The sequence below is a fragment of the Kogia breviceps genome, chromosome 14 (assembly GCF_026419965.1).
Source record: "Kogia breviceps isolate mKogBre1 chromosome 14, mKogBre1 haplotype 1, whole genome shotgun sequence".
In the NCBI taxonomy this organism is placed as follows: domain Eukaryota; kingdom Metazoa; phylum Chordata; class Mammalia; order Artiodactyla; family Physeteridae; genus Kogia; species Kogia breviceps.
In genome coordinates, this window is record NC_081323.1 from 56,870,651 (window position 1) to 56,882,101 (window position 11,451).

General features: G+C 56.4%; 1 protein-coding gene across 3 annotated transcripts in view; it reads right to left on the reverse strand.

The window, feature by feature from the left end:
* PPL (periplakin) overlaps positions 1-10,672 on the reverse strand; it is a 49,962-nt gene extending 39,290 nt beyond the window's left edge. For 2 of the 3 annotated variants that reach the window (XM_059038757.2, XM_059038756.2), the window contains exons 1-2: positions 9,389-9,509; positions 5,514-5,889 (exon numbers count right to left, since the gene is read on the reverse strand). In XM_059038757.2, coding sequence (XP_058894740.1) covers positions 5,514-5,575 — 62 coding nt within the window. In that variant the 5' untranslated portion in view covers positions 5,576-5,889; positions 9,389-9,509. Of the gene's footprint in view, positions 1-5,513; positions 5,890-9,388; positions 9,510-10,589 lie in introns of those variants that run through there. The other variant, XM_067012506.1, reaches the window with a different exon arrangement.
* Positions 10,673-11,451: the final 779 nt, after the last annotated feature.

The window sequence follows — 11,451 nt, forward strand, 5'->3', positions numbered from 1 at the left end:
CAGAAGACCCGTCAAAAGCAGAGAGAACAAAGACCAAGGACCATTTCTGTCTTCCCACTCCTGAGACAGGCCAGGGCAGGCAGGCTGGGAGAGTGGCAGGTGGCACTGGCAACGCCCCGCACAGCCCTGCCTAGAGCGGAGAGGAGCTGGGACTCCTGGGTCCTCCTCCCTTGACAAAGAGCTTTGGAAACGCTCCCAAAGGCAGCTTCTCCCCAAGCCCCCAGGGCCCTCCAGAGGTCCCTCACCCTCCTTAGAGTGTTGCCTAAAAGGTATGAATTGAGCTCAGCCTCTCCCCACAAAACTCCCTGTCCCCAGATGAGTGCCCTGACGGTGCCTGAAATGCCACCATTAGCAGCCATTGTTATAGGTTCAGCTCTGTTCTGTTCTGAGTCTAATTTACTAGGTCTTGTTCCTTCTGCCAAGCGAACTGGGCAAGTGAGGGCAAAGCCAGAGAGAGGAGAGGCGGAAAGAGCTGCTGGGCGGAGTCAGGGATACAAAACCCAATAACTCCACCATCTGGCCTGCAGCAGTCCCCAGAGACAGCTGCCACCAGCCCCAAGTACAGGTGGGGAGACCTAGTTTCCCTCCCCAGGGGCCCTGACCCCCAGCATCAGCCATTTGTGAGCTGTGAGCCCAAGGTGAGTGCCTTTACTATTGGCCTCAGTGTTACCCTCTGTGAAATGGGACACCACCACCAACCTGGCAGGCTCGGTGTCAGAATGAGATGTTATAACGTCCATGGCCATGCCGGAAGCACAGTAGGTGTTGAGAAATGGCTTTGTGGACCACTCGGTCCTGGTCACCCACATGGTGGGAGGTGGGCTTTGCTGACAGGCCCCTCCCCCAAACTGTTCAAGCTTTCCAGCTGTCACTGATCAGTGCATGAGTGTCTCTCCATGTGTCTTCTTTTCTTTTTTGGCTGTGCTGTGCGGCATGTGGGAGATTAGTTCCGTGACCAGGGATTGAACCCACGCCCCCTGAATTGGAAGCCCAGAGTCTTAACCACTGGACCGCCAGGGAAGTCCCTCCATGTATCTTCTTTTTTAAAAAAATATTTTATTTATTTATTTGGTTGCGCCCGGTCTTAGGTGTGACACATGGGCTCCTTTGTTGCAGCTCCCTGGCTCCTTAGTTGCAGCATGAGAACTCTTAGTTGCGGCATGCATGTGGGATCTAGTTCCCTGACCAGGGATCGAACCCGGGCCCCCTGCATTGGGAGCTCAGAGTCTTAACCACTGCGCCACCAGGGAAGTCCCCCTCCATGTGCCTTCTTAAGTGGGGGTCCATGTGAATGCTGGGGTGAATGAATGAGAGTCAGCTGATCTCCTGCCGCACTTGGGCTGCAGCCTCCACAGCTGGAAGAAGACCAGCTGCCTGGCCACCTCTGGTCTTAGCACCATCCTCACCTTTAACAGCAGTGTGTGATTACCAATATTGGCTGCTATGATTTACTGACCACTCACTGTAAGCCCTGGTCTGGGGCTGGGCCCATCACATGCATTATCTTGCTTGATCCACTAGTGACTTCACCAGCTGGGTGTTCCTGCATCACTCCCGTTTCACAGATGAGGAAACTGAGACTCAGAGGTGTTACCTGACCTGCCCAAGGTCACACAGCTTAGGAGAGACAGAGCTGGGGCTTCAACTCACACCTGGATGACATCAAACTCTATGCTTTTAACCACTGAGAGGCCCAGCATACCCCAGCTGGCTTCCAGGAGGACACGCATCTCTTTCACCAGCCTCCAAAGCCTTGGACCCTGCCTCCCACATAGGGCACCCCCACCATGAGGACTGGGCCATTCTTGCAGGACTGTGCCCAGGTGAGGTCAGGAAGCGAGGCGAGGCTGCTGGGTGCTTATTGGGGCCCAGGCCTGTGTGGAGGGGCAAAATTAGCCCCATTTTACAGATAGGGAAGCTGAAGCTCACAGTGAGGCCAAATTTCTTTGCCAAGATCAACAGGCAGAATTCAGTCTAACTCCAGAGCTGGATCTAACCACTCCACGTCTCCCGATGACAGGGCAGACACCTCCCCAGGAAGTCCTCCCTGATAGCCCAGGTCTCCCCGTAACCCTGACAGCCCTCACTTCAGACCAGTCAGGGAGCACCAGAGCCATCAGGCTGGAGACCTCGTCTGTCCAGCTCTATGTCCCCCCGCACCAGGCTCCCATCACTACCACAACACAGTCCTGTAACCACACTGGTAATTAAGCAAAATTCCATCAAGTGCAGAGAGACTGTCAATGTCTCTTCCACATCCACCCCCACCGCCCGGGAATGGTACCCCTGGAGTTGTGCAGTGCACTGTCTGTCCATCACGGCATCCAGCTAAATCCCAGATGCATAGTAGGTGCCTATTCAAATTTATTCAATAGTTATAATCATCATAGCTGCCGTGGACTGAGGCTTCCTTTAATTCTCAATCCTTCCCTGCATTATTTCATTTAATCCTCATGCCAACGATATCACCAGGCAGGTACTACTTTTATGCCCATTCTACAGGTGAGAAAACAGAGGCTCAGAGAGGTCAAGCAGCTCTCCCTAGGTTGCACAGCCGGGAAGCAGGGGCTGGCTGGAGCTGTACTCTCAGCCACAAAGCAGGGCGGTAGGACCAGGGCCCCTCGAGACCCTCCCTGCTGAGCTGAATACTATCCTCAGTGACCTGCACCATCAGGCCTGACCCTGTCATTAGTTCAGGTGTGCACACCAGTTCCCACACCTGTCATTAGGAACCAGGGCAATGAGAGCAGCTGAGTTCACACCCAGTTTCAGCTGCTAAAAGGCTGACAAACAGAGAGGGGTGGTTTTGTCCAAGGGGGCTCTCTATTCACTAATTTCTGTTCACTTGTGCAGTCCAAAGTCCGTGACTGCTGGGTGTGAAGGTCGCAAGTCCTGGTTCCTGGATCCCCTTTGCTGGGGACAGGGATGCTGACCCTCAGGCTGGGTAATTCCTATGTGCTGGGGGCATTCTCTCCGTTGTTACATGTGCTCCTCCCAGCAACCTTATGCAGAAGACATTAGCACCATCCCTGCTTTGCAGACAAGGAAACTGAGGCTCAGAGAGCTTTCTGCCCACAGCAGATGTAGCAGAGCTGGGACCAGAGGTGAGGAGCTCCTACCCTCCTCAATGCTGAATCTCACTGGCAACCCCGCCCGCCTTCCCCCAGACAGAGGAGGAGGGCCCCAGAAAACTCAGGGTGCAAGAATAACTTGGGGGTCAGCACCCTGTGACCAGCAACCACATCTTAGAGTTACAGGTACAGGGCTATGCACTGGGTAACACTCAAGAGATTCTTGTTGACAGAATTGGGCAAGAGGCAACCCCCCACCCCACAATGTGGTCCATGAACTTGTCCCCGCCAAGGGGAAGGGGCAGAGGAACATGTTGGGCTGGTAGGACCGTGGGCACCTGGCTCCTACCCAGGGCTGTGACTGTGCGGGGCCACGGGGGTGTGAAGGAAGAGTCTCTCACCCCATCTTGGGGAGAGAATCAGAAAGGCTTCCTGGAGAAAGAGACCTCTAAGCTGAGGTCATTCAGCCAGGGGCAGAGGGTGGCTGCTTGGGGCCAGGAGTACTGAGAGGGGCAGGACCTGTGTCCTTGCCACCCTGAGTCCCCGAAGCTGTAAAGGATGGGAATTCCTTCCTTCCTACCCTCTGCTGGGAAGGCCAAGACCCTCCCAGCTTGTCTGGATTCATTATAACTTTTGTTAGGTCCAAGCCCAGCCCTTGGGGAACTGGATGGATGGAGAGCTGGGGGAAGAGGGAGCTTGAGGGACGGCGGAGGCAGAGGGCAGGGCGAGGCTGGCCCATCTCCTGGTGTGTGGGTGTGTGCGTGTGTGCAGGACTGGAGGGGCCCCAGTCTTGGTGGAGGGAGAACAGAATAGTCCTCCGTGCCTGGCACGGAGCATTTGATTGTGCAACGTCTGAAAGAACAGTTCAGGGACTGGAGGGGACCCCAGCTGGGTTTGAGAGCCAGCTGGACTCAGCCACAGAGGAAAAGCATGCCGGGCCCCGCCCATTCCCTGAGGAGGTGAAAGACCCGGGGAGGCCTGTGTCTGCGTGTATATGGGTGGGGGCGGGAATCTTGGGAGGGGAGGGGAAGAAATGTCTCTGAGCTTGAAACAATGCAAAGGCAGTGGGATCACGGGACAGGGGAGTTTCTGAAAGGACTGGAACTCAAAGAAATGGAAGGCCCACACTCGCCACGCCGGTGCCCAGGCCACCTGCACCTGTCAGACAGGTCTGCCTGGACTGGACCACAGGGGCAGGGTGGGAGCCCAGGACGCAGTGTCCTCGCTTTCATCTGGGGCCTGGGAGGGAGTGAGGGACTGCTTCCGGTGGAGGGGCTGTCTCAGGTGAGGGCACTTTGGCGTGGATACTCCCAGGCAGGTGGGGTATGCAATTGCTGATTTCCCCACCTGCCTGAAGCCCCTTGTCGAGAGAAGTCTGGTAAAGGCTCCCTCCCAGCTAGGAGGCCCCGTTCCATTTTCCTCAGACAGAGGACAAGGCAGGGTCTGATTCTGCTCCCACTCTCCATCTCAGCATCTCCAGTTATGAAGTGAATACATTAGGCTTAAAACCGACGTGGGCTGCCGTTTCAAAGCAAACACATTGAGACACGTTATTCCCTTCCCAGGCAGCCCTGAGAACCCGAGGCTTAGAGACGCCGCCAGTTTCAGGGCTTTGTGATTTCTCAGAGGGCAGCCACGCCCCTGAGAAATCACGCAGGGAGAAGGCCCCATCATCTCTCAACCGATGCGCAGACCCTGGGGCGGGTGGTGGACACCTGGGTGCCTCAGCCCAGGTTCCCCCAACCCGACCCCCACACCCACCGGTTCCCCTGGACCAGGTTCTAGAGCGCAGGACGGCAGATGCTGGGAAGTGCTGCCGCAGGTGGCACAACCCCACCAGGCGCCCCCACCCCACCCCCGCCTGCCTAACGCCAGGAGCACCTGCGCGCTCTCCAAGCAGCACTGGTGAACGCCCGCCACTCAACGCCTCACGCTCCATCTCAATTTCACGGCCCGGGTGCGCCCCTAGACGATGCTTCTTAGGTCCCCTGCGCACCCCACTCCCCGGCCTTGGGTGTAGCGTCCTCCAGAGGACACACCACTCTCCACTCTGGAGGTGCTTCCTGGCCCAGGAAGACCCTTGGCGCAAGGGCGACCCCGCAACACCGAGGTCCCCTGTACCTCCAGCTAAGTTCCTCGCCCTCTAAGCACCCAAGCCAGTGCTCTCTGGGCTCCTAGAACTCTCCGGTGCCAAACAGCGTGTTCTCCCTCGGCGCCCCCAACCCATCCGCATCCCCACCTTGGCGGTGCTTCCCAGCTCAAGGGTGGCCCTCGGGCCCCGCGTTCCCGCGACTCGCGCACTCCTGGTCCTCCCAGGGCAGTCTTCCTGCGCACCCCCCCATCCCCCTCAGCCCTCGAGGCCCGGCTGTGCCCCCCACGCCCTGGGCGGTACATCCCGGCCCAGCGAGCCGCGAAGCGCGCTGCGCATGGGCGCCTCTTCACCTGCGGGTCCGACCCGTGGGGCTGTATTTGCCTTTGTTTCTCTTCTTGAAGAGCGAGTTCATGGTGGCGCTCGGGGTGGGCGGGTGGGACGTCGGGTCGCGGCGCCGGGCTGGGCACTGGGCTGCGGAGGCCCCGGAGCGCACCAAGAGGCGGGCAGCGGGCGCAGGTGAGCGAGCCGCGGCACTGGAGCCCCGACTGCTGCGCGGCGGCGGCGCGCGGTCACTACTCGCGGGGGGCGTGGCGCTCGCAGGCCACTGGCTCTCCCGGCCGCTCCCGAGAAGGTGGTGCGTACCTTCTCGGAGGAGGGGCACCAGGAGGGCGGGGCTTCCAGGCTCGTTAGGCGCCGGGCCAGATCGAGTGGGGCGTCCGCTCCGGGCTGGGGGTGGGGACACCGGGTCTTGTCAGGACACAGCCCACCGCCCAGCACGGACATTCGACATGCTGGGCAGGCGGGCGGGGGCTCGCTGGCTACTTTCCCGAGCGTGCTCAGTACCCCCCTCACCCCCGCACTCCGGGCCTGGCGCCCCCCAACTGAGGGCCCCATCTGGCTCTCTGCTGCCCCTCTTGGGCATCAGCGCTCCCTTCTCGTTGGCTGAGCCCAGGTGGGTGCAGACACTGGATGGGTCTCTATGCCTCGGATAGCTAGCGAATTACATTCAGGTGGTAGCAGTGTCGATGGCAATTGAGAGAAGGGAGCTCTGGAGTGCGCCTGCCTGAGTTCAAATCCTGCCGCTACAGTCAGCTGACTCCATGGCAAGGCTTCTTGCCGTTCCCAGCCTCAGTTTCCTTATTTGTCAAACAGTGATAACAACTGCCCCCATCCCATAGGAGGTTTCTGTAGTTAATTCACACAAAGCACTTAGCACAGCGCTGGAAGTGCCAAGTTAGACTCTGTGCCAGCACAAGTCCAGGTTAGACCGTGGCCCCGTTGCGCCGTGTGCCAGTAGAGAAGGCTGCAGCTAGCAGACAGTGAACTGAGTCTGGCGGTGAGCCAGAATGGGGCCCTGGTAGCGGGGAGGGTTCAGCACCACTCTGGAGGGCGCTGGGGGTTCTGAGCCCAGCTGGGAAGGAGGAGCACACAGTCCCCCGGGAGATGCCAGAGGCATCGGAGACAAGCTATGGCCAAAGGGCTCAAATGGGGAGCAATGAGGTCTGAGGGGCAGAGAAAAAGGGGCCCCCACTGGGTATCCAGAGTCCTCAGGGCAGTCCCTTCCCCAGCTGTTTTTTATTTTAAAAATAAGGAGGTTGGTGGGGAAGTTGATGCCTACAGGCTTTTCCCGTCCCAGACCCCAGAGCATCTGAGAACAATGTCCTTTAGGCCATTGGTGTCCCTGCCACCAAAGGACTTCAGTTTTTTTTGTGGTTTTTTTTTTTTTTTTTTTTTGTGGTACGCGGGCCTCTCACTGTTGTGGCCTCTCCCGTTGCAGGGCACAGGCTCCGGACGCACAGGCCCAGCAGCCATGGCTCACGGGCCCAGCCGCTCCACGGCATGTGGGATCTTTCCAGACCGGGGCGCGAACCCGTGTCCCCTGCATCAGCAGGCGGACTCCCAACCACTGCGCCACCAGGGAAGCCCAGGACTTCAGTTTTGAAGTGTTACAGAGACTTTAGGAAAACCTTATTCCTAAGGGGGCATCTGCGGATGGGCTTAAGCGGGTCTGTGAATCCTCTTACAGTTGTTTTCAAAATGTGTGTGTCCAAATGTGCATTTTGGGGGGGAGGGTCTATCTCTTTCAACGGGTTCATTCATTGACTCATTTAACAGACATGAACACTCTCCCAGCCTTGGCTGCCTGGTTCTGCTGCATTGATGAGGAAAGGGAAAAACCAAAAAAACAGCAAAGAGCCTTTCTCTTAGGGAGGGGGAACCATACATATTAATAATAATAGTAATAATAATAATAAATTGACAACCTCAAATTGTTAACTTTTCAAAAGGGTCTGGGGACCTAAAAAGGATAAAGGACGCTGGAGGGTGCCACAACTCAGGATCTCCAGGGGTGTTTGTAAAATGCAGATTCCAGGGCCTTGACACCCCCCCACCCCCAGCTCCTGACTGGGGAGCGCAGGAAGGGTCCCAGGAATCTGAACTTTTAGCAAGTGCTCCTGGTGGTCCCTGGCCTCTTATGAGAAGCCAGGAGTGAGGGATCCTGCCTGCAGCCCCCCACCTGCTCAGGTGGAGAACCCTGAACATACCTTCCAGTCAAACCTAACCTTTCTTTCCCCTCTGAACTTGGCTCTGCCCAGCTCCTCTCTCAGATGCCCCTCCTAGGTAGGGAGTCCCTCACAAGGCAGCCGAGGGCTTGAGCAATTCCCTCCATCCTGAAGGGACTTCCCTTCCCAAGTCTGAGGTTAGGACGGGGCTTGGCCGGCACCTAGAGACTGCAAGTCCAGCCAGCCGACATTGGGAGCAGGTGTCAGGGAGGAGCCAAGACTTCAGCACACAGGCTGGACAGGCACGGGACCTGGGGTCTACAGAAGCCCGAACTGTGGACAAAGCTTGCTCACCCAGGACCCCTTCCTGCACCCCAGGTGAGCCAAAGGGCTCAGGAAGGAACACTGTCCATCACCCTGCTTTATGGCACAACCCTGCGTGGAAACCCTTTTCCTTCCTTCTCCGGATTACCTTTCCCTTGGAGGCTAAACCTACCTTAGGGAACGTTCATGGCAGTAGTGTTGCCAGGGAGGAGACCCCGGAAATAACCTGCTGGCCACTGGGATAAGGATCAGGTGGTTAAATACCCCAGGGCATATCTACACCGGGAAGACCATGCAGCTGGAAAAGAATGAGATGTCATATATGTAGTCAGGCACCAGCAGCAAAGTGTGAGGGAGAAGCAGGGAATGTATGTGCATATACACACAGAAAACTTCTGGAAGGATCCACAACAAACTGTTAGCCATGAGTCCCCTCAGGAAAGAAATCTGAATTTTCATTATATGCTTTTTTATAGTGTTTGGATTTTATTTTATTTTTTAAAATTTCCTTTGGATATGATTTTTATATGTGCTTAGATTGCTTTTCCAATGGCTTTTTTCAGCTACTCTTTAAAAACTCATTTCAAAATGACCCAGGCCTGGCATTCCCTCTTCCCAGAGCCTTCCCTGCCACCCCTTCCCCACTTTGTGCCCCTCTGTCAGTGCCCACTCAGTACCACACTCTGTGGTACTAACCTCCTTCCTTGTCGGACATTCTGACTGGACTGAAAGATACTGGTTGATAAGGATTTTGGAAGATATAACACTTGGGCAAAATAGAACCCATGCTGAGGAAAGAAGCCTCTCTACCTTCAAGTTGCTGATAGTCGAAGGCCAGAGACAAAGATACAACAACTACAAAGCCAGACTTCCCTGGTGGTCCAGTGGTTAAGAATCCGCCTTCCAATGCAGGGGACGTGGGTTCGATCCCTGGTCAGGGAACTAAGATCCCACATGCCGTGGGGCAACTAAGCCCATGCGCCACAACTAGAGAGGCTGCGCGCCGCAACAAAGGACCCTGCAGGTTGCAGCAAAGATCTCACATGCCGCAACTAAGACCCGATGCAGCCAAATTAATTAATTAATCAATTAATTAATTAAAAAACAAAAACAAAGCCAACTGAGATAAGTCTGGGGAGAAGAGAATTATCAGAGCTCTGAAGATGGGGAGGAGGGGGAGCAGCCTGGGGATTCCTGAGGTGGAGTCTGTGCTCATTCCTTTTCAGCTATGTGAACAGCTTTTGGGCAGGTCATTTTGTCTCTCTGAGCCTCAGTTTTCCTCATCTGTGGAATGGGCACAGCTACAGCATCCACCTCCTAGGGTGAGATCCCATGTGTTAAGCACTTGGTATGCACCCTAGCACTGAGAGAGGGCTCCACAAATGGGAGGGGATTACCTCTGCAGCTGAAGGCTCGTGCTCGTGGGGTTGAGGGTTACAAGCAGTTATAGGAACTCCTCCAAAATGTGTCAGAACTCTGGACTTCTCCAAACTTTCATATCTTCCTTCTCCCCACCTCCTAGAAAAGTGAAATTTGGCTTTTGGGAGGGAACCTAAGTAGGCACCTTCAGGTTAGCAGGCTTGTAGCTCAGCTGCTGAGCGACAGCTGTGACACATGATTTAATGCCATTTCTCGTTTATTGAGGACCAACTCCATGCCAGGCAACATGGCATGTGGCCAACATGCTTCAACTGATTGACTCTCCCCAAGGACCCGTACCGGTGAAGCCTTCCCAGCCCTCCCCGCCCCAGGGAGGAAGCTCTCTTATCTCATGTTCCAGGGAAGAGCACTGAGAGGCCCCGTGCCCAGCTGGGCTGGTTCCTGGGTTAGCCTGCTCTGGCCCCGCGCTCTCAGACTCCCACCTGCCTCCACCCTCCTGGGCTTGGGCATAGGGGCCAGGCTTCCGCTGACTAGGCTGGGCCCAGCCCAGGTGCTTCAGGGAGAATTAGCAGATTTAGGGAGGAATTTGAGTTGTGTTGCACCATCCCTCCTCCCTCCAGTCTCTAAAATCTGGCTTCTGAGCTGGTGCTGCTGTGTGTGTGTGTGTGTGTGTGTGTGTGTGTGTGTGTGTGTGTGTGTGTGTGTGCACGTGTGTACACACGTGTGCACACTGCTCTGTGGGCAGGCCGGATGGGGTGGGAGCTGTGATCTGGCCCGGTGAATCCTCCTCTGGGCAGATGGGATTTGTTTGCTTCCATGGAGCCCTCTTATGCCAAGTGACTCATCTGCTCTGCCTGTGCCGTGGGGTGGGGTCTCGGGGAGAGTGTTTGCTTTCCTGCGGTTTACGTGGTGGTTAACCTCACGGAGATGGTACCTGTAGGGCCATCCTGTTCCCTGGCAACCAGGCTATCCTTGGCCCCTGAACTCTGTCCCCTCCCTACAGCTGGGTCAGGCTGCTGGCTCCCAGGAGGCCACCACCTTCTGAAGGGTCACCCACACCCTTCCTATTTGCTATCATTGTTTCCCCAGCAGCTGGAGAGGTGCTCACTCACTCCCTGTCTGGCTCGGGTGTTTCTGTGAACCAGTTTGAAACAAGAAGGGCAGCATTGCCCCAGTCCTGGAGAGAGGGGTGTGCAGGACCAGAGGCCTGTTTCTTACCACAGAGCCTTCTCCTCCTAGGGTGGAGGCCCAGCCCATTCTCCTGCAGACAGTCATTCTCCCATCTCCAATGGTATGGCCTCACCCCAATCTGGGGAGCATTTAAAAATGCAGATTCCAGGGTCCCTCTTCTGAGATTACAGGTGGGTGGGTCTTGGTAGAGCCCAGGAATCTGCATGTTAACAAACACATACTCCCTGAGATGCTGACGCGTGTGGGTTTCTGGGCCACCCTGAGAAACACAGCTGTGAACAGAAAGAGATGCAGCACATGCTCAGGCCCTGGTCTATACCTGCCTGGGAAGAACCCACAGGCTGTAGCTTGAGGCCAACCTCTGTTTGAATCCTGGCTCTGCCATACAACCAGCTGTGTGACCTTGGGTAGGTGGCTTAACCTCTCTGAATCGGGTTTCCCCATCTGTAAAATGGGGATGAGCCAGCGCTCGATGATGTGTGCAGAGCACCTGGCATGGAGGTCCCTCTCCTCCCTGCCCTCCAAGGGGACAGGAGGGGGCTGGCCCAGCTTCACCCTGTGTTTTATAACATGTATTTACTTTTCTTGCAAAGCAATGCAGGGGATGGAAAATCATGTTGGCCCTCCAGCCCACATGGGCTGACACACTCAGCCCTGGGCTGGGGGCCTAGTGAGCTCCCCACAGCCCCCCTGGGACCAGAGGGGAGGCTGGGCCCTGGCAGCAGGGACAGGAGAGGGTCCATGGTGAGTCACCCACTCGGCCTGCCCCTGAGTCATCCCCCAAGAATGTGCTTCAGGCCCCGACCGGCTCAGGGCCTCTGGAAGGCTGCCCCATCCTGGCCACCTCTTCACTGCCTGCCAGGCAGCCCCACTCTGCTGCTCCCCAAGG